Here is a 22,550-nt window from a genome sequence, read left to right as displayed (position 1 = left end):
TAATTTAGAGGGACCTTCGGTTATTATCGATTTGAAGATGTGGTTTGAAATATAAATCTCATACATGTTCCTCGGTATTAAGAGGACTTGGTATACATATTGGAATCTAAGTTCTCTCAAAACAGCAAGCTATTAAGTTTGGTCCCAATTATTTATATAAGTTATTTTATCTCTTAATTACTTCACGTGGGACTAAATCTCACACATAATTCTCAACATAAAAGATTTATGACCTCATTTTGCTTTTGGGAGATCTTCAACACAATGAACATAAGCCAGATTGGTAAAATATTCCTTGAAGATCTAGTTGACGCACATACTAATTAATCTAAAATGTTTTGGTTCGGAGCTTTTATCTCTCTTTAGACCAGGGTAATATACAAGTCTTCCAATAGGTTAGCAAAGTGACGTTGTGGAAGAGACACTCCAAAGATATCTTGTTTCATAATAGGTCCTTATAGAATGCCAATCAAGGTTAGTGGCCTGGTCCGGCTGCACCAGGCCAAGTTCCTCATCAGCAAAGGAGCCCGAAAGCAACACACCATGGTGATCACTCACAACCTGGTCTTAACAATCAAAGCTTCAGTTGGAAAGTGAGCAATCGTCCAACATTGCTGTTTGAAGTAGGAGAGAAATATTGGCCTTCTCGAAGATCCATCGACAAAATGAATGGAATTCCACAACCTTGTAGCTAATAAACTCTCCGATCGCAGCATTTGTGGCTAGGGTTTCGCTCATGAAGCAAAGAGATCTGAATTTTTTGGCACCTGAAAGTTGCATGCATGCTCCTAATTGCCAAAGAAAAAGGAAAGACTCAAGCTGATAGAGCAGTACGTGATAAATCGGTTGCAGAGCCACTGCAACAAGCTCAAAGTTCATTGAGTCTTATTATTTGCCAAATATCAAGAATTTCCTTCTCTTTAAAATTCTCAATATGCACAAGATGTTCCTGAAAGCAGAATGGCTCCAATTCTAGGCCACTTGTAGCAAGGCACTTACCATCCAGCCTTGCAGGTAGAAGCCAAATCAAACATGGAAGTAGGCCTACTCCAGTCGGGACATGTTAATCTTGGCCGGAACCCATTTCTGTTTTATTTCAGGTGAGGATTTTAGGCTCGGACCCAATTAGCCGAGGCAGGTCAAGTTCATGCAAAAAATTTTTATACCCAGAATGATTTAGATGCAGCAGGGTTAACCCTAACCCAGACCCAACCTCAACGCATTTGGGTTCGGGTTGCATCTAGTCTAGGTTTGAGTAAATGTAAGATAAAAAGAAAAAGTATGATTTGTTTCGGGTTTAAACAAAAACTCATACTGCAGGGCCAAAAATGGTTATAATAGAAGATTGGATTCAAATCCTGAATTGAACATGGGGCAAGAAAGGAAGCAACACAAGCAAGAGAAGCAACAGATGGTAAACAGGGATAATCCTCGCCAAAGTGCTTAACAGGGGTAAAAACTCATTAACTCGCACAATACAAAGAAACAAAAGAAACGTTAAATACCATTTAACTCAGCACTGAAGCATCAACCGGTGCATGCGCAGACTAGTTAAACAGTTAATCCTCCCAGCACTGAAGCTTTTGAGCTCAGCTTTGGACCCAAGTTATATTACAAAGACTCCAGTAATAAAATTCATTTAGTCGATGCCCACGAACAACATAATAAAAACGCCTGTATAGACTTACAGAACACCAGACAAACCAAATCCAACATCATTTGAAGCCAGAAAAGCTAAATGAATAACGATTGTTCCATTCTAAAATAATGGGCAATCGCAACGGATTAACTCCAGTTGCAGTTTGGCCACAAATCTCAAGAGTGCAGCCCGACTTTCCTCAGCAATTTAACAGAAGCCAAAAAATAACAATGAATGACCAATCATCAAATTCATCTTCTCTGGACTGGCTTGTAGAGCACAACTGTAACAAATTTCGAACGGAAGCGATGGGTGATCCCCAGAGCTACGACAGATCTCGGGCTCTCTCGGTTCTCTATGTAGAGGTGGTTAAGAATAACATGCTGAGGCAATGGTAGGCTGCTAGAATCATCTCGGCTTGGCAGAAAGCTCAGCAAGGACTGCTGCAAATGAGGTGGTACCACTGGTGGCTCCCTAGCTTCATCTTCATTTCCAGGGATGGGGTTGTTGTAGCTTGAATCCGGCGACCTTGGAACTTCAAAGCCCACAACATTCACTCCTTCCTGCATCATGGCTGTCGTCAGCACATAAACCACATTAATCAGAGATTTGTAATCCTGCTGACTGACACTTACTTGATCATCTCTCCTTGGGCCATCCATGATTCAAGGTAGAACTGACTAGCACTGCCGGGCAGCGATAAAGCTTGAAAAAAATAAAATCTCTGTCAATCAAGTTTAAGGCTATGATACATGCAACAAACAAAAGCAACCAACTTTATAGACATATACACTTAAAGGCAAATCGAGGTTGTGATTGAAAAAGGTAAATTTACTTTGTTCTTCTGTGAATCTAATTATAGGCAAATCTAACCTGCATGGCTATCATAACAATTAATATGCATCTTTGAAGCTCATTCAAGCATGATCTACTCAATGCTCAAAGAATGTGGTATAGTTTAAACTACTGAAGGAGAAAGCAGATCTTACTGGAATCAGAACAGATTTTGGTAGATTATACTTATGGAGGCATAACACAACAGATGCCTACCTATTTAGGTTGTGATTGATTTCAGAATAAGATAACCTAGAGTAAATGGGTAGCTTCCCCAACATCCTATCCTCTTTTACTCTAAAAAATTTACTCCATCATGTAGGGTGGAGTAGTTTATTCGGAGTTCAGTGGAAAAAGTAGCCTTACCTTTTAAAAGTCAAGTTTACCCTTGGACTAAATAGACTAATCTTCTAGACTGCATTTGGTCCCTGGAAAACCACTGGTTAAGGGGTGGTGTCCATTTAACCCACCAAAAACACCAAATTATTGGCAGGTTAAACTTAGCCAGTCAAGACCCCATAACCAGCTAACAACAGTTAAAGATATTCCAAGAAGAAATAACTTTAACCAGGTGGGTAAGCCCCCCATCTCTCATTTTTCTCCCATTTTACCCTTCTCCCCTCACCTTTTACCTTCTATCTTTTTGCAACCAAACAGCATACCAGACATTCCCCAAAAAGGTGTGGGTTAACTGAGTGGCAACCAAACAACATTTTATCTAGCTTCATGGTCAAGTGGCGGGCATTGACACTGAACTTTAGCCACACCCCTGGTTAGCTATCTAGGAACCAAATGCAGTCTTGGTGTTTAGCATATTAAAGTGGAATAAATGGAGTGAAGGAACATTTATTCCACTTGACTTAACTCAGAACCAAATGCAGCCTTCAAGTTTCACTACACATCGAAAATAAAAAAATTGACCTAGCAAATTTCCGATTGTGAGATTTTGCTCGTTCAGTCAATGAGCAAGATATGGAAGCACACAACTTGAAAAATCTGCATTACTTTTCTCCATTCCGATGAGATGTCTATTTATAGGAGTCACTATAACCCAGGAAGATGGCCCTCAGCTGCTAATAAGGATCACTTTTGGTTAATATTATCTGTGTTTGTTGTACAACCATCAGTTAACACTTCCACCTCCTCTCAACCTGCTTACTCTCATCCCCTTCTTTGGCCATCAACTATAAGCGTCCACCATGCTGATTCTATATTCCCTCTCCTTGCCGGTAATTATGTGCTCCACCGCCTCCCTTCTTTCATCTCAATTTTGTTTTCTCCGCCATCTCCCCTCCTGTCTCTATTTTGCTTTCCTGCCTTGGCCACCAGTGATGGCCTTCCATTGCCTTTCCCATTCCCCAACCTTGGAAATCAGCAATACCCTTTCACCACCCTCCCCTACTGTCTCCACCTCATCACCCTACCTCAGCAATTGACAATACTAATACACTGCCTTCCCTTTGCCTTTGCCCCATTACCTTGATCCATTCACCGGTGATGCACTTCCATGGTCCTTATAGGAGGCATGGTAGCAGAGGGCATTGATGATGACAACAAAGCATGCCAAAAGCTAGAGGAGGTAGTGGTTGGTAATCACAAGGAGACTAAAACGAAGATTGGTAGGTCAAGTTGCCGGCCACCAACATGGAGGTCAAGAGGCATTTTAAGTTAGAGAGATCTGATATCCATGGAGACATCAATAAAAGATTAACCGGAGATTTGTCATGGACGGAAGGGATGTGAGGAAGCCAAGATAAGGATATTATCAAAGGTGGACGGGGATGGTGGCAATGGGTTTGGGTGCTCATGCACCACGATGGAAGAACACTATGTGCTTGGTGGTGGTGGACGAATAACAAAAAGTGGGATGCCACGGAATGTCATATGATAAGACATGGACAAAAGGCGAGTGATTGCAATTATCCTATCAAGTCTGAAACTAGGGACATGTATAGAGAGGACTCGCTCGAATTCACCCAAATTGCCCTACCACTTAATTTTTACTTTTATAGTTGCCATTGGTGTTAGCAATTGAAATTGACTAATACCGGTTCAACTGTAATGCATATTGGTCACCCATGGCATAATCAATGATCAGAATCAGCTCAAAAAAATTTTGTGCAAAGTCTTCGAATCACCATACTAAATGACAAAATAATGATGGCAAGTGAAATAATAGCCAATCTAGATATGTTTCATATACTCATGGAGCAGTGGATTGTTGGTTGTATGAACATTATTTTGGTTATCAAAGGATAAGGGAACTGATGTGTTTACTACAAAACCATATCAGCCAAATTGACTACTCAATCTATCGTGTGCTTCCTTCCATGGTTAGGTCTTAGCCTTCTTAATCTCTAATATTACTGTCTCAATATCTTGACCCGTTCTACTCCTATTGGCCCTTATCTTCTGCTTCTAGCAAGCCCCGCATTTACACCTCTGGCCTTTGCCAAACCTCCTATTACTTTATACGAAGGGAGTGAACAGTAATACACATTTGGATGTTCCTTGTCCAGTCCATAATCTTGTAATCCCCTCTTCTATTGATGACCCCATGTTGAATTTGATTTTCTATTACATGTTGCACAATAATGAATAGCATACCTTACAATATCACATTAACCCTCAACACTTCACAAGTACCATAATCGAAAGACATGTACTATCAAAAGATAAACAATCAGCAGGTTGAGGTAGGTAGGAAATTTTTTTCCTTTTTCCTTTCAAATATCGATTTCATTAGTGGTGCACATGGATTCGGATTTTAGATAACATTGGACTGGTTCTGGTTCCGATTTTTCCAAACCCAATTGGATCGGGTTGAGTCTGAGTTAAGAGGTCGAGTAACCTAGACCCGATCCAACCCAATACATATGCACACTGTTTGTTGGATTGGAAATTGTGACATTAGAGATCTTCCTTCATTATCCTTAGCTTTTACTTTTATTTCTATTTTAAATGGACAGATTTGATTAAAAATTTGCTTATGCTTGCATTAAACATAAGAATAATTCTCTTTTGCCTACGTCTCTTTTTCCTCTATTGACTTTTTGATATGTATAAAATAACTTTGTGGTTAAGTCGATGGACATGGACTTTGCCACCTTCATGAAAAAAAAAAGATAGATAATTTGCCTTGATTTGTTAGTTTGTAGTTTATATTAGACATAGATTATAACTTTATTAGTTTTTCTATTTTTTGCAAAAATTATTAGGTTGTTGTAGTTGGATTTTATTTTTCATATTTTTACTTACAATCTTCATTTTTATGTCTTGAGGGTCGATGTATTATGTTCTTAAATAAAGTCAACAATTTACATATTTCTTCAAAAAAGGAAAAATCTGCCGACACACCCGATCTTGATTGGGTTGGGTCGGGTTGGGTTCCAACATTGATTGGTTCAGTTTCTGGGTCAGGTCATTTCCAGGTTAGCCTCTAACCCGAACCAACTCGATCCATGGGCACCCCTAATTGTTATTTTCTCTACAATAGATAATGCACTTTTTTTAATCAAAAATGATTATTAACTTGTCTAAATGAAAATAGAATCTAACATCGTGCTAAAGATGCATAATGATTGCTAATAAACAAGTCAAATTTAGTGAACAAATACAAAATAGTCTAAAGCAAAAGCTGGTATGATCATACACCTAAAGAACAGTAAAGAGAAAACCAAAATTTAAGCAAGGCTACAACAAGAAACTATATGATTACTAAAATATACAAAGACAAAGGCTTGCGGAGTATTCTACACACGTAACTGGTAGTAATTAATGAATAAACAATAGAAAACTTGCTAAACAGAAGTGCATCTACATGTAAATGATAATAATTAATGAATAAACAAAAAAAGCATGCTAAGAACAAGAGCATCTACATATTCTTTTGCTATACATTAAATATTGAGGAAGGTCAAGAAACATCATCAGAGGTGTATCCAAAGATATTGTTGATATAACTGCAACTCATTTGATGGTGGCACCACTTGTACAAGTTTAATTCAATATATTCCAAAGAATAAATCGCATACTAAAGTGACAATAAGTATTGGGTATTGTGCCATAGACATCAGTGCTAAAGATTAAGGTTTTAGCGTGTTGCATAACAAAGTGACAGAAGTGCATCTACATGTAAATGATAATAATTAATAAATAGACAATACAAAGCATGCTAAGCACAAGAGCATCTACCTATAATTCTGCAAATCTCTACATTAAACATTGAGGACGGACAAGAAACATCATTTTTTGGAACTGCGTAAAGTGTGTATTTGAAGATATTGCTGATATAACTGCAATGCACTTGATGGTGGTACCACTTGTACAATTTCAACTCAATATATCTCAAAGCATAAAAATTCATACCAAACTGACAGAACTATAGGGAAATAAAGTATTGTTCCATAGACTTCAGTGCTAAGGCTTTAAATATTGATTGGACAATGGGGCATCCGCATCCTAATTCAGGAAAAGACAGATGAGATGGGGCATCTCCTATCCCGAGTGTCAGGACACGACCATCCCATTCCACGAACAAAAGTGGGACTGTTCCATCCTATGGTATTTTAAACCTTGAGACGCAATTATTATACCAAAATTTGCAAAAGGCTTATTTCAAGCAACCAAGTAAAACATTCTCTGCCAAGGGAAACTAATCAAGCTTTGGCAAATGAAAGCAAAAATATGCAGTCTATATGTGACACTTGATGTTAGAGAAGTAGAGGAGAAAACACAAAAGCAATCACAACATAGGCTCAACACCCACAATATCTCCTGCAAGGAGATAAGAACAAGATACTTCTTAGTAGATCAAACATCTAAATTAAAAGGGAATGACTCTAATTCCAAAACTTGGCCCAATTCCTCTACAAAGTACCCCTATATATACACATAGGCATGGGGCATATCTGTATAAGTCCCAAGCCCCATCTCCATGCAATAAGATAATTAAAATAAGAAAATTAATTCATCCTTGACTAGAAGGATGAATGTACAAGATGCAATTATACACTGCAAAATACTAAAAGACAAGACCTAATACTAAAATTTTCACAGGAAGCTAAAAGACATTAGTCAAACACTAAATTAACTATAATTAATGGCATGACTCCTAATTAATGCATGGGTTAAATATCTCAAAGAAATGCAAAGGCCAATTGAAGGGACTTTTTTCAGTGTCAATATACAATGCAATAGAGAGTTGTCAGAAATTTATTCCCCATATAACAAAGGGTGCTATCATGACTATGAATATCCACCTTCACAAGAGTTTCCAGAATAGGAAATCTTCACCAAAACAATTGGTCATATAATTGCTGGGGTATCAACAAAACCTCTAAATTCCATACTTGTTCCTTCAATTTACATTTCATTCATTAAAAAATTAATATTTTAGAAGATCTAGAAAAAGGGGGGAAACATTTTAATTTTTCATTTTAAAATTCAACATTATCACATCCAGAATTTTTTTTTAAGCATATGAAACATGGAGAGGAGACTTTTCATCTCTATAGCTTCCTTGTCAAAGTAATTTCTCCTGAGCATATCACCACATGCTGGAAACTTTTCAGCTGAACTCTGGTCATGAGACCAAGAAAATGACCTATAATATACAATCTCAAGAAATCTCTTCTCACCATTTAACTATACAAAGTTACACTCCCATCCGAGCTAAACATAAAACCAAAGCTTGAATATCCAGATCCATGAACAATTTTTTTTTATATCTCATAACCCTTTTCATAACTCGGAACAAAACCTTCTACTTCTACAGAATTGAAATCTTGCAACAATTTTCCATCTACCTATACATAAAAATGCAATCTCCAAAGACTTTTTGGCCACCTAAGTAGTTATACTCTTTCTCTTGACACACAATAACCCTTTTCAGCTAGCGGCTGCCTTTCCTCTTATGATGCTATTTGCGATCCAACCTTCAATGTAGTTATTATAACACCTTTGGAGTAGATTGGTGGTCAGTCAATACTACTGTAATAGGGGTAGTATCCATTCCGAAAAAACAGAACCTACACTTCCAAAATGCAACATTCAGAGGGAAAACCATATATCCAAAAGGAAGACCAGGAAATCAATATTCAGCATCACATTCCCTTTATCAATGTAAATTTCAAATATAGCATAACGTTAGCTTTTTGCCCATCTACAGTGCACTCAAAACAAATGAGACTACAACTAAAACTAATAAGCCTACAACAATCATTTTCAACTAAAAAAGTAAAACAGTACTCTATGCAATCATTTAGGTTTTATTTGGTTGCCAAGAAAATGAAAGGGAAGAAAAGACAAGAAAATAGAGTATTTTTTCATGTTTGGTTTAGATAGAATTGAAGAGATAATTGTTGAAAAGTGGTTAAGATATGACTAAGTAGGCAGAGCTAATTGTCCACTCGTTATTTGCTTTCACAATTGCTACATTTTGGAGAATAAATATTATAGACATGTTGAAGAAAATTTTCGCCTTATATTTGTCCTTAAATTTTCTTTCTTAATACCAAACCAATGTTTTAAAATATGGTGCATAATGCCTCATATTCACCCGCATATGCATATGCAATCCCTTGACCGCATTGTATTGCCTATATACGACTATATGGTCAAAAGGCACATGGATTGAAAAAGCAATCCACTTAGCATTGTTAGACCAAATGTATAGCCTCCTCAATATTGTACAGCTAATAAGCCTGCTACCATTTTGGAGCTACGTACAATCCACACTTATTTGGGCTCAAGCAGTGGAAGCAGGTTCAGACTGATGGTTAGGTTTGATGCAAGTTTTAGATGGGCCAGATATGGGTATTAGTAACATTAAAATGTTAAGTATTTTATATTGCTATTAGGTACAGCTACTAAATAAACACTAATTATTAGTTATTATTGTTATTAATATTGTTATTGCCCATCCAAAAGATATCACTATCATTATCGTACTTAATATATTATATTTATTTTAAAGTAGTTAAAAATAGAAACCACATATGCACCCACATATGCAGACTGCATACTGCATATGCACCATGCAATCCCTTGACCACCCACATACTGTAGCCACCTTTTAAAACATTGTACAATGAAAAGAAGATTTCTTGGTAACAAACTATCCTTTGTCCCTTTCTTAGTAATCAAACAGAGCCTTAACCTTGAATTCCTTAACAATTCTTCTCCAACTCTCATGAATCCTTGCAATTCTAAAAATTCACTACTATATGGAAAAAAATATTCTAAATTATATAAACAAATTGTACAAACCCATATAAACATACTGAAAACTACATGCATGTCTAATTTATGGTTAAAGTAAATAGTACTGGGTCACAAAGTTAAAAACTCAGTTCAAATTTTGGTTTTCCCCAGGCCAGGTGAATCTGAACTTTGATAGAATGCTCCTTGAAATCATATTTGAATTATTGATTGGGAAAATGATATGTTTGCACCATTTTCAAATTATATGTATAACTTTGATTATGAAGGTACTAAATTGTTAAATAAGTTAATTTGTGTTACACATTCATTATTGTTTTATTTTGTTATACTTGCTTGAACCCTTTGATTATGGTTTTGGTTACTTACTAGGATCTTAGCTCACTCTTCTGATTTCATTTCTCAAGAACCCATGGTGTAGGAAGTCATGGGTAGAGGTTGAATTGTGAGCTTAGAGTGAGGCCTAGACTTAGTTTGGTCAAACTAATCTTTACAGTTTTGTTTGGAACCCTCCTTGATACTCTTGTTTTGTCGAACCATATGAACCCCTTAAAACTTTGTGAAGTGATTATGTTGGTTAAGTTGCAGTTTTACCTGAATATATAAATTGTGAACGTTTTGGAAATTGACATGTGGCCAATTCAAATTTTAGAAAAAACTAGTGAATTTTGGAAATTATGAGTATCCTTCCTGTATTATTGAACTATTGTTAGTTTCATTAAACTTGCTTTATTTGATAGGTTGTCGCCTTGCATGTTCATGGGGCCCAGCCCTATATGTGTGCAGCGGGTTGTGGCATTCCTAAGCATGTACTTAGGTCCCCTGGGGAGGGAGGGCGATACGCAATAGCTTATTTGGTCACGGCCGGGTCAAGCATGACCTAGACTCAAATAAAAATCCAAATTGTTCAGGTCCAGGTTGGGAGGGACAAAAACGGGTCAGGTCTATGTTTGGGTCAAGAATAATAACTGATAGTGAAATACAAATCCACTGAAAATATTCAAATAAAACTGAATGTTGAAACAATAAAAAATGCATAGGCTTCCAACTCCTCTTAAACTACATTAAATCAATAGTTTTAAATGCTTTATTTTTAAAAAGTGATAAATATAGTATGAATTCTGTCTGATTACTCTGAAGTTTTTGCTGTCTGGATTTAGAATTAATTCGATAGCAACGAGAACTTCTTTAATGAATGGAGATGCTCCTCACTAAAAGACTGGACAAAACAACGAAATGCCATCAAACTAAGGAACCATTTATATGATAAATAAACCAAAGAAATTAAACTGAAAAACTTGTTTAGTAAGGACAAGTGTCCCCTAGCAAGACAAACACAAATCCATTTTACAAGACCTGCTCAGAAGGAAAAACAACCTTCGGCCCATTTAAGACAAGAGATTGACGATCTTTAAGAAATAAGTCTAAAACCAAGTTCATTTTGGATCAACACAATGAACTAAATGGCTCTTTTATCCTTTTAGGGAAGAAAAGGAACTCTCTTTATAACTCTCTTTATGCGAATTGCTCATCTTGATAAAAACAAAGGTTGCTGCCCTAAAATACGCACAGCCCAATAAGAACTAAGTGCACAACCCCTAAAACAAGAAAGGATGTCATGTTTCGAATCCAAAAACAGCTATCCATGATTTTGAAAGTGAGGAAAGCACAGAGGTCACGAGAGATCAAACAAGGCAGGGGCGTTTCCGAGACGCGCCGCCGTATGAAACCGAAAGGGAAGTCGAGCTTACCTTCAGACGTGAGAACGCAAGAAGAACATCCCATCAGAAGACAGCGGGGGGGACCAAGGCGAGGGGAGAGGCTCGGAGGGCGGGTCTCCGGCGTGCGAGGGGATGGCCGGAGTCGACGTCGCCGGAGTGCAGCCGGAGGGGGCCAGGGCTAGGGTTCTACCGGATTTGGGAAAGAGGTTTGGGAAATTGTGGTGCGGCGGTTGGTATATGACCGAGAGGGAAATTTCGGGTCAGGTAGAGCTGGGCATGACCCAGATTAGACCCGGGTAATGTATGGGTCGTGTTGGGTTAGGTTTAATTGGATCGCATCACAGCAATTACGGAGCTCCAAAATTTGGAATCTAGATTCTATTTGGTCTTTTCAAAAACAGGTCCAGTTTTGTCCCAAATCTAACCCACGGCCCTTCAAGGTCTAATTAGGAAAGGTCAAGAGTCAATCCAAAACATTTGCAGCCCATAACTCCCAAGTCACATTGTTCCTTTGAAGTTAGTTTATCAATATCTAAAGAATAAGGGTAAAAATAAACAATCAAAGACACATATATGTTGCTTAAATATACAAGTTCCTTCGAATTTATGACCTCTAGCAAATTTGAACTCAACACTATGTAACTAAGCACTGGATACCAAAAGCTTAAACTAATAGAGGAGATAACAATATATACTAGCTATATATTTTTTATTTACTTGACCTAATCAGATGTGGTAGTAGCATCTTACTAGGTTATTAGCTCAGTGTAGGTCCTGTGTGAGAAGGTATAGTCCTAAAAATCTATTTTTAATTTTTTCCGATTGTCCAGTTCATCGCGTGTTTTGTTGAAACTATTAGATGTTATCCATCTTCACTGAGTGACTAATGAATTTGTCTCTTATTACCATTTACATACTTATTGGAAGCTCTAATGAGTGACTAATGCAGCCGTTCATCATATGGTCAACTTGTGTCTTATTGGCCCTCCACTCTATAGAGAAGAGAAGAGGAGAAAGTATGTTTTTTGTATCTCAGTCCTCATAATCTTTTATATTTATGTATTAATCTTTGCCAAGTTTATATGTGCATATTGATCTTGCAATCCTCTTTACTGTACCTACTGGTCTTTTACTAGTGTTTCTTCATCAAATTATGGTTAACAATTATTAGAGTTGAGAAATGATAAGATTAACCTTTCAAAAGTGTTGAAGTGAAGAGAGTAAGAGAACTTAATTGCTTCGTTCTCCCCTCTTCTCCCACACTAAGATGTTATTTTTCTAAGAGTTAAAAGTTTAGAACAACTTGTTAGTAAAGCAACACGGTTAGAGAAATAAATAAGAAATATTTGGTTCAGATCTAATTTAAGTTATATGCCGAGAGTTATAGGATTGTAAAAATTAATATTATAAATATGAAGTTCGGAGAAATTAATATATCGATATGAAAGTTAGTGAGGACTAATTTGCAAAAAATCCAAAAAAAAAAAAAGAGTAAGCAACGGACACACTCACTGATGGGCCTGGGCAAGGCGAGGGCCCATTACCAGCCCTACCAATGAATCCCAGGCCCTTGGCATCTCATATCAAAGCTCTAGGTGGCCATCAGTGGCAATGAATAGATCTCAGAAAACCTTGTCAACATGTTACAAGGACCAACCAAAGAAGGATTGTGAGCTGGTCATCACCGAATCAAAGATTGTTTGCTGGAGCTCTGACATCTAAGTTCTAGTAATTGAGGTGTCTCCTTTCATTAGTCTTGCCCCAACCCAGCCAATTGGTACTCCTCATAATGAGCAAGAGTTTGGTTTTATGTCCTCAACGTTGGCCAAAAGAAAAAAAAGCCCTAGTTGCCGATCTCTCACTCGCCTTGGGTTCAGCTGAGAGCAGTGGATTGCAATTCCTTGATTTCTACCCATCCTTCTCGAGGTTCATCTTGTCTCCCCCATCAACCTCGAATGAAACCAAAATTTCATGTTCGGTTTTAAATTAGAAACGTTCAAAATGATCAACCAACGTCAACTATAATCCCTAGCCTTCCAAGCTAACAATGTGGGTTCAATTCTCACTACCCGCTATATATAATTATATATATATGCGCTCTTTATTATACATGCATCATCAATTTGGATATGCATCCTTTTTTTTATTCCCTAAAATATTTTTCGTGTAATCATTTTTTATCCGAACAAGAAAAAGGAAGAATAGAAGTTGGTTGTGTTGCATCAATCAAAACCCAATATGACATAAATCTCAACCCATATAATTTATGTAACAACTCAAAGACTTCATCTAAAAAAATTAGTAAAAAAATATTATTTAAGTTTTTTGATCCAGTACAAGATAAACTAATATATCTCAAAACATCGGCTGATATGATATTGTAATACAAGATAAAATTTTTCAAATAATACTTCAGATAAATTATACACTTAACGAATCATCAAAATTAACATCTAAAATAATAATTAATCTCAATACCATCATACTATCCGCATCATATTCTGATATCTTAGATTATCTTAAGTTATTTTCAATTTTTTACCTTTCACCTCGATGCAAGGGAGCCCCCCAACCAACAAGATGGGTGATCTCATCTTGTTTTTTTGTTTCTTTTCTAAATGCTGATGTCACCTATTAAAAGAACCAAAAATCCTGACAACGAGGGGACCAAGTCCTTGACGAGACGCACTCGCACGGCAACTTCTCTCGAGTCATGGTTTCCTGCCCAGGCTCCGACCAACAGTTATTCACCTGGTGGCCCCGCGCAGCGAGTGCGAGCACGAAAGGCTGCATGGATTCGTGAAAACCATGAGCGGCTCGGGGAACCGGGGACCGCGCAAGGCGCGCCGTAGACCGGCGCTCGCCCCCTCCAAGTTTAAATGCCGTGAATTCCAAATGCCGGGAAATAGTGGACCTGCCAAATCTAGTGGGCCTCTCGTGTCCTTCTTCGATTATTAATTGTACTCGGTGCACAGCGCTATCAATGATAACGCTGTGCACCGAGTACAATAATAATCGAAGAAGGACATGCCACACGAGAGGCCCACTAGATTTGGCAGCAAATGGGAACAGGACATATTTGGCCCAGTCGATTCGGATCTAAGGATGGATGGGATCTATAAAAAAATAAAATAAAATAAATCCAACCGATCATCCTGGTTGAGTCGGATCAAGTATGCCTAGGATCCAACTTAAAATGTTGGATCCAAGTTAGAACCGGTTTGGATTAAATTTTTTATTCGAGACAAGCATCTAACTAATCTTTTATAAATAATTTAAAATAATTGGGAATTACATATAAAATTATAAAAAAATAAATAAAATTAAAAAGAGCCAATCTATATTTGAATTTTTATTTAAGTAATTGTCCGTTCTTAAATTTACAAACATAGCTTAAAGCCTCAAATAACACCATCTACTTTTTGTATAGTGCACAAAATTTAGTTTGATACTCGCTTCAAGCAAGCATTCGATGACTAGGATGTATAAAATCATCCGATCACAGAGATGGATAACTATCAAAGATGACGTCGTGTGATATGGCAACCATCAAGGGCTGCAAAACACTCTGCGATGCAAAATGTGCACCACAGAGGATGCAAGCCCTATCTTTAAAATCAGTATTTTTAAATGGCTCATAGTCAATTCTTAACATGCATAATTACATAATTCAGCTTGAATTTCTTGGAGATTGAACACCTCTTTTACAAGATCATAGTTAGCCTGGATAGTCAATAAATTTAAGTCCAATGTCAGCCAAAAATATTTATTAGAGTAGTATAATTATTTTAGGAATGCAAGATTTGTCTATACTACTTTATGTAATTTAATCTAAGTAACATTTTCAATGATGAGTTCTTTCATTTATCCATGGATATTTCCAAGCTGCCTTCATGATTCATCAATGCAATCCGAATCTTGTAGCATAATTAGTGAACTATGTTCTTTCCCATTTATATATAGAAAAAGCAAAGCTTTTCTTAGATCGTTGCTCATGCAAAAATTTCGACTCCTCTCTGTTTGAATTCTGATTTTGTGATCTGCGCCTGGACAGGAGAGCTTCAGTCCTATATCCATGGTCACAGCAACAAATACTGTACCAGCACGATACATGAGACATGTTATTTCATACATTATGGTGGGGTAATAAAATCACGATCGTCACGCAATGCATGGATGGCCATAATTGTATGACTGGACCACTTTGGTTTAGGCCTGAGTTTGGGTGGAGTCTAGCTTGATTTTTTTAGACTGAAATTGCAATTAATTCGTGCCATGGGTGCAATTTTTTCGCATCTTTCTCTCTCTCTCCCTTTTTAGAGAGACATCTCTTCCTAAGAGAAACCTTAACTCTAACCATTGCAACTGGTACTTTTTAGGCTTCTCATTTCCCAAAGACCAGAGAGCCCAGGGTGCTTTGTTCTATATTGGTTATGGATGAAAAAGATTTTGAGTATTTATAATGTTATATAGATTCAAAAAAAATTAAATAATATTTTGACTAACATTTTTAAGTTTGATCCTCGATCATTATAAAGAGTATTAGAGCGAATCTGACTCATAAGCTATATAGACTGAGGGCTAACTCTTTTAGGGCTGGCCAAAAACTAATTATACTTCCTGTGATTGGATTTAACTGAATTTGAAATCTTGGCGAGATCTAGACAAATAATATTAGAGTGGATATAGCTTATGGTCTATATCGATTAGAGCATACTGTGTCAATTTTTTTTATTATTTTGAACTGGACATTAGCTAATTTTGTTTATGATTGCATTTAATTGAATTTAGATATTTTCAGTACTTGATACAAAAAGAAAATCTGAGAACCTGTATATTTTAGAAGGAGGCCGCGGCTACGTCCTTTGCTGGAGGGACTACCTGATGGACATTGATAGGTACACGGATCGTCTGGTGAAACACTGTTATAACTCTAGCAAAAAAAAAAAAAAGACTGTTATAACGATATCTATTTTTCTGTAGCATATTCCGTTATGCCACGGCCATTGGCTTATCTGAGTACTGATTTCAGGTTCTGCTACCTCAGTTTCCGTAATTTTTGTTTTGTTCTCTTGAGAGGCCACTTCATTTCATGAGAGATTTAAAAGAAAACAGATGCGAGAGGAAAGATATATAACAAAACACATTTCAACTAAACAGGTTTAAGAGCTATAAATAACTTTTTTTTTTCTCTGAGGTAATTTCACTATTCACATTTCAAAGCAAACATCACATTGCATTCATTCTAAGTTGAAATACCAGGAGCACTTACCTGCCATCAAATTTTAGATCTTAGTTTTATGGAATAGAGCTCCCAATTAAGTACAACCTAATGCAACCCAAATTATAATTTATAGATATAATTAGTTACATCGCAATTAGCTTGGATTGATGTGATTTGACTTAATTCAACCTAACCTAACCCACATTAAGTAAAGGTGAGAATTTTGGGACCCATTAGTCCATTGGTGCGTTGTTTCTTAACTACTGCACTTGACTATGCCTCGAAACTAATCCATCACAAGCCCAACCTAAACCTTAACTACTAATTTAATCAATTCAAATGAGTAGCTTTATCGTATAAAAATTTTGACATGGGCAACTTTGGAAAGAAACATCGATAGATACATCGCTTTCAAACTTCCTCCATCTATTTCTATTAATGATGATTTTATTTTATTTTTACATCATTATTCTTATCTATATAGGCAGTTTTGAAAGAAAGATTTGTACCTAAATTCTTTTAATTTTTCTCCATGTCATAGCCAATCAAATTTGATTCACTTGTTTAAATTTTGATTTTAATTAATTTTATTTTTACTCAATATTTTATATATTTATTACTATTAATTTAACAAATAATTTATCATCATCATTATCATATTTTTATGGGTTTTTTTTGTATAAATATTCTCCTAAATATCGAATTTTATACGAATATCCTTCCAAAATTAATATTTGCACGTCTATCCTTATAAAAAAAAAAATTAATTGATAGATGTACAAAAAGAAACATTTATAAGGTGATTGTGATAGAGGATAATATTTTTAATTAAAATAAATAATGATTTTTATTAACGGTGTTAGAAGAACCGTCATATTAGGAGCATTCGTGCAAAAACAGTACTTTATGAGGATATAAAAATAAATATAAATTTTTTAAAAAATATTTATGCAAATTTAAATTTTTAGAAAGATATTTATACAAAAAAAATCTATTTTTATTACTAGTGCAATTTTATCATTCAAGCAAACTCACATTCCCAAATAAAGAAAAAAATTATATCTTTCAAGGCACATCATGTGGTCATGCATGCCGTTGATGATCGTTTTTTGAGCAGTATATCAAGATCAGTATTTGGTAAATGAGGATATAATTTCTTCAATAAAAGCAATAATTTACTGATACGGAATTTCAGGAAAAAGAGGGGGACCAAGTGCTTCCACGGATGCGGAGCAGGAAACAGATGATGAAATAAATAATAAACCGGCAGAGATCATGTCAGATTGTACGGTTGTGGGGCCCGCTTCAGGTGGGGAGTCCGCCATTCGGTTCATTCCATACGGCTGTGCGGCTTCCACGCCCCACTCTTTCATCATGCTAGGATTTCTTTTCTCATTTCGTTTTCAAAAGTTATGAGTACAACTAATAAACAAAACCCAAAAAACACCCACCCACCCACCCACCCACTACATGATGGACGTGCAAGTGGCGTCATCACCAGCATCATTTGGATGGCCAATATAGTGCGAACAACTTATGGGATTTTTCCGTACTTGTAGGTCTGCTTTGGAGGCAAAGGTTCGGACAAGATAAGGTTCCATTCAAGGTTAATAAATAAGTTTAGATCGTATGTTCGGATTTAGCTGAGTCATATATTTTCACCAGTGATGATGCTATGGAAAATCTTTCATCCTTCTTGTTTTGATGGAGAAATAGCTACATAGATGAGTGGGACAAGTATTTTTCCACCTTTTACCCTCCATCCCATCCTCAACTGGATAAATTCAACTACTTAGGAAGAGAGCTGATGCCCTTTAGAATTGAACTGCTACTTACTACAATTTGCAAGGGTTGTACCACTGAACCAAGGTTTGGTGGGCAAGTATATTTGTTTTGACTTGATCTTGCTGACATCTTACATGCTTCCTAAAATGATGAGGTAACGCAGGTGATTTCTTTTTTTCTTTTCTTTTGGGCCCAGCCCCTAATGTTGGCTGGTCAATTCTCATAGAGCTAGATTTATAAATATGGGGATCGAAGCAAGGGCGAGCATCCTTTGGAATTGAACTCCTGCCATCTCGCAACTTGTACCATCCGAACAAAGGTTTGGTGGTTGGATAGGCTTATTTAGACTTGATATTGCTTGAACTTTGATCCAACTTAGCATGGATTTTGGGTCCCAGATATATCTTGATTTCCAAATCTATTGCATATGGATCTACTGTATTGTGCAAATCCAAATAGTTTTTTTGGGAGAGGCATAAACTTACTAGTTGTGGGTGGGTTTTTTTTTTTTCGAAGAGTGCAAGGGCTCGTTATGGTGGACAAACTAAGTAAAGGCATGTGAAGCTGATGTCCATAGTTTTGAAGGATTGTAGGGCATTGGGCTTCCTTACTTGTAACTAGGGATGTGCAAAAAACTGGCTGAATCGTGAATCCGACCCAAACCAATCTTTTCGGTTTGGTTTACATCAGTTTTTTTTCTAAAATCCGATTTAGTGTTAGTTTGAGAAAGATTTGAACAAAAAAAAAGAGAGAAAGTTTTGATTTCAGATCAAGTTTTCAAAAAACCAATTCAAACCGAATCAAACTGATCCTTTATATATTATAAAATCAGCCTAGGCTTTACTTAGAAAAAAAAGCCCAAGCATTCCCTCTTTCTCTTGCTCACATGTCCTCTCTCTCTCTCTTTTGCCCATGCGTCCTCTCTCTCTTTCTGCTCCTCCCGAGAGGAAAGAAGAAACCCTAATTAGCTAAGCCTCAATTCCTCTCTCCTTTTCTTTTTGTCTAATCCTCACTGGATCTAGTAGTTGCATTGCTGATCACCACTGTGGACGACATTCTACAGTGACATGATAATCATTAATACAGATCAACAATCACCGACTACCGACACTTCTAAATTAAGGCACCTGAAGCAAATCCTCTACCCAAATACGATGCAACCCCCTATCCTCCTCTTTTTCTCTCCATTAGCCCCATAATTCTTCCCAAAGCCCATCTCAACTAAACCCCCATAGTCCACCCCATTGAAATTTCCAATCCTTATCACCTGAATCTTCAGCTAGAGTCCAACTAGAGTAGCTTGAGTCTATGACTCTCACCGGCATCATCCGTGAGTTTCTCTCCATTCTCTACTCCTACCGCACCTTCGTCCTCATCACCATTACCGATGTCGTCCATGAATTTGGCAGTTGTGCCACTAATCGCTGCCATAGATGGCATCCCACACGTGCCTCTATCCCTATGTCCTCCTCCCCCTTCATCCCCACCAACCTCCCCCTCCTTCCTCCTTAGGGCCGATGACCACCTACCAGAAGGCTCCCAATTATGCTAAGAGCTCCCATGGCGGCAATGATGATGGATGACTCATTAGGGTTTTTCTTTCTCCTCTTCATTGTCGTGCATGTAATTCTTTTCCAGCAATAGGGAGGCGACTCTAGAAGCTTTGTTATTCCGTGGACAACCAACCTATAACCATGGCTAGCTAGGCGAGTCATCAGAGAAGAGGGAGAAGAAGAAGAGAAAGAATAATCTTTCTGTCTCATATAATCAAGAATCAACCCTGAGCCTTTGATTCCTAGGTCTGTGACTAGTTTTCTTTCTCACGGTTGGCCGATAATCTTCTTCTTCTTCTTATTGGTGGGCAATAGCCATAAAGTTGTGCTTCTTTTTCTCATTCTTCTTTTCTTTCTTCGCACAGAATTTTGTTCTTCTTCTTGGTAAGTTGTTAGAAGCCCACAAAGCCTATTTACCCTTGCCTATTTGACAAAGAAGCCTGTTTAGCCTAACAACTTGATAAACCGAACCTAACCGAATAAAAATTCTCGGATCGCTTTAAACTAGTTTTCATGAATGACCGGTTCAGTTTCAATTTTGATTTTAGGAAACTAGTTTCAAGGACCCTAAACCGACTTGACCCGGACTTGGCACACCCCTACATGTAATAAGAGCAAGCTTAGATGAAAAAGTGCTATTTCCATTAAGGCATAACTCAAGATGACATATACAATAAGACCATGGTTACCTGTAGACGAATTACCATACTATGTGTACATTATGACATTTAAGCATGTAGGCTCTTAAAAAAACATAGGTTGAGTGGTTCAACAAGCTATGACAAAATTTTTGTTAATTTGTTGTCATTTGTATCAAGGTTGAGCGGTTCGACAAGGACGGGGGATTCACCTAAGATAAGAAAATGGATTCACTGTTCATTGTCTGTATGTTGAATTTAATTAAAGCAACAAAGTCCTATGTGGGACATTGTTTTTCTCAACATAGGCCTTGAATTTATTTTGAAAACTTGACCTTCCAATGGACCCTTGGCGCCTCAAACCTTCTCTAATGAAAGCACCTTTAGCTAGAGGTCTCCCATATCACCCTTCGTGCCATATAGTGTATAGATCTTGTTTTTGATATGCAATGATAATACGGTGACAAGTTGTCATAAAAATTATTTATAGGGGACCAGTATGATCACTTTTAAATTTACTTCACATGGCTTGAACAGCATCATCGATGTATTGTCATTAGTTTTTTTTTTTTTTGAGGAAATGTTGCCTTGTTAATAGAAAATGGGGAAAAGACAAGATCTATTATATAGATAAACCAAAACATGGAGAAGAAAGTAACAAATTAATAGCTAACACTTTATCATTCGAGTTGGTAAGGCATCTCCTCACCTTGAGGGAGCTAAATTACAGCCACATAGGTTTGATAGAGATGACTTGAACCTTTTGTTTAGGGCATGAGTGATGTAGAGCCTATTCCAGAAGAAGAGGAAGAAGAGAAGGAGGAAGAGGAGGAGAAGAAGGAGAAGAGAAGAAGAGAGGAGGAGGATACGTGGGGGAGGAAATTTCTTAAACTTTCATTAATTCCTCATCATGAAAATAGGTCCCAATATATAGGGCCAAAATATACAACTTGCATAAATCCCCTTTACAAAGAAATAAATCCTAATAAACCCACAAATAACATAAATAACTCACAAATAAGCCCTAAAATGCAAATAAGCCCAGAAATAAAATAAACCACAAATAAACCCTAAAGGCAAATGAATCCAGACATAAAATAAACAAATATGTAAATAAGGATCTAGACATAAAATAAACAAATATGTAAATAAGGTGGGGATCTAGCTGATGTCCCCATCAACTCCTCCCGGGTGGAAAAACTCGACCCCGTCGAGTGTAGATCTGGCCGGCTATCGTACTGCTCCAGAAGATCAGGGTCAAGGCGCTGCAACTCGGTTCGCGAAATCCACGTCACATCTGATTCGGGTCGACCTTTCCATCGAACAAGATAACGTTGGTAACTTCCTCTCCTGGTAGATATAACCTGCTCATCTAATATATGTTCTATGTGTTCTCTGCGTGCATGAAACTGTGGAGGTGGAGGCTCAATAGTAGGTGCTGGATCAGGGTGATCAACCATAGTGGGTGTATCAACAAAAGGGTCAGAAGGAATGAATGTTGATTTCTTGTATGGGACTAAATCTTCAATATTAAATATCGCACTAATCCCATAGTCTTCAGGAAGATCTACAACATAAGCATTCGAACTGATTTTCTTTAGGACCTTGAACGGTCCCGCACTACGAGATTGCAACTTTTTGAACGTTCCCGAAGGGAGTCGTTCAGGTCTAATTCTTACCATAACATAATCACCTACATTCAATTCTTTATAACATCTGTGCAAATCAGCAAGTGATTTATATTTTAAGTTATTAGAGTGAGTACGTTTGCTGATCTCCTGATGCAATGAATGCAAGTATGAAGCAAATGATTGTGCGACTCAGAGACTCTATGTTGATGAGATATGGGAATCAAGTCTATGAGTTGCCTAGGTTTATACCCATTCACCACTTCAAAAGGACTCATGCCTAAGGTCCTATTGACCGAACTATTAT

General features: G+C 37.1%; 1 protein-coding gene across 2 annotated transcripts; it reads right to left on the bottom strand.

Moving 5' to 3' along the window:
* Positions 1-1,476: 1,476 nt before the first annotated feature.
* On the bottom strand, positions 1,477-11,676 carry LOC120109910 (SNF1-related protein kinase regulatory subunit beta-3-like). 2 transcript variants are annotated; one of them, XM_039123632.1, is made up of 3 exons: positions 11,446-11,676; positions 2,275-2,363; positions 1,477-2,202 (listed from the first exon to the last, which is right to left on the bottom strand). In XM_039123632.1, the coding sequence occupies exons 2-3, from the start codon at positions 2,299-2,301 to the stop codon at positions 1,891-1,893; spliced, it is 339 nt and encodes a 112-aa protein (XP_038979560.1). In that variant the 5' UTR covers positions 2,302-2,363; positions 11,446-11,676; the 3' UTR covers positions 1,477-1,890. The 2 variants fall into 2 exon arrangements, with proteins under 2 accessions (XP_038979560.1, XP_038979559.1); XM_039123631.1 differs by having other exon boundaries at positions 2,275-2,344; positions 11,446-11,675.
* Positions 11,677-22,550: the final 10,874 nt, after the last annotated feature.

This window comes from Phoenix dactylifera, chromosome 2, assembly GCF_009389715.1.
Source record: "Phoenix dactylifera cultivar Barhee BC4 chromosome 2, palm_55x_up_171113_PBpolish2nd_filt_p, whole genome shotgun sequence".
Lineage (NCBI taxonomy): Eukaryota > Viridiplantae > Streptophyta > Magnoliopsida > Arecales > Arecaceae > Phoenix > Phoenix dactylifera.
This window is presented reverse-complemented; position numbering and strand designations above follow the sequence as displayed.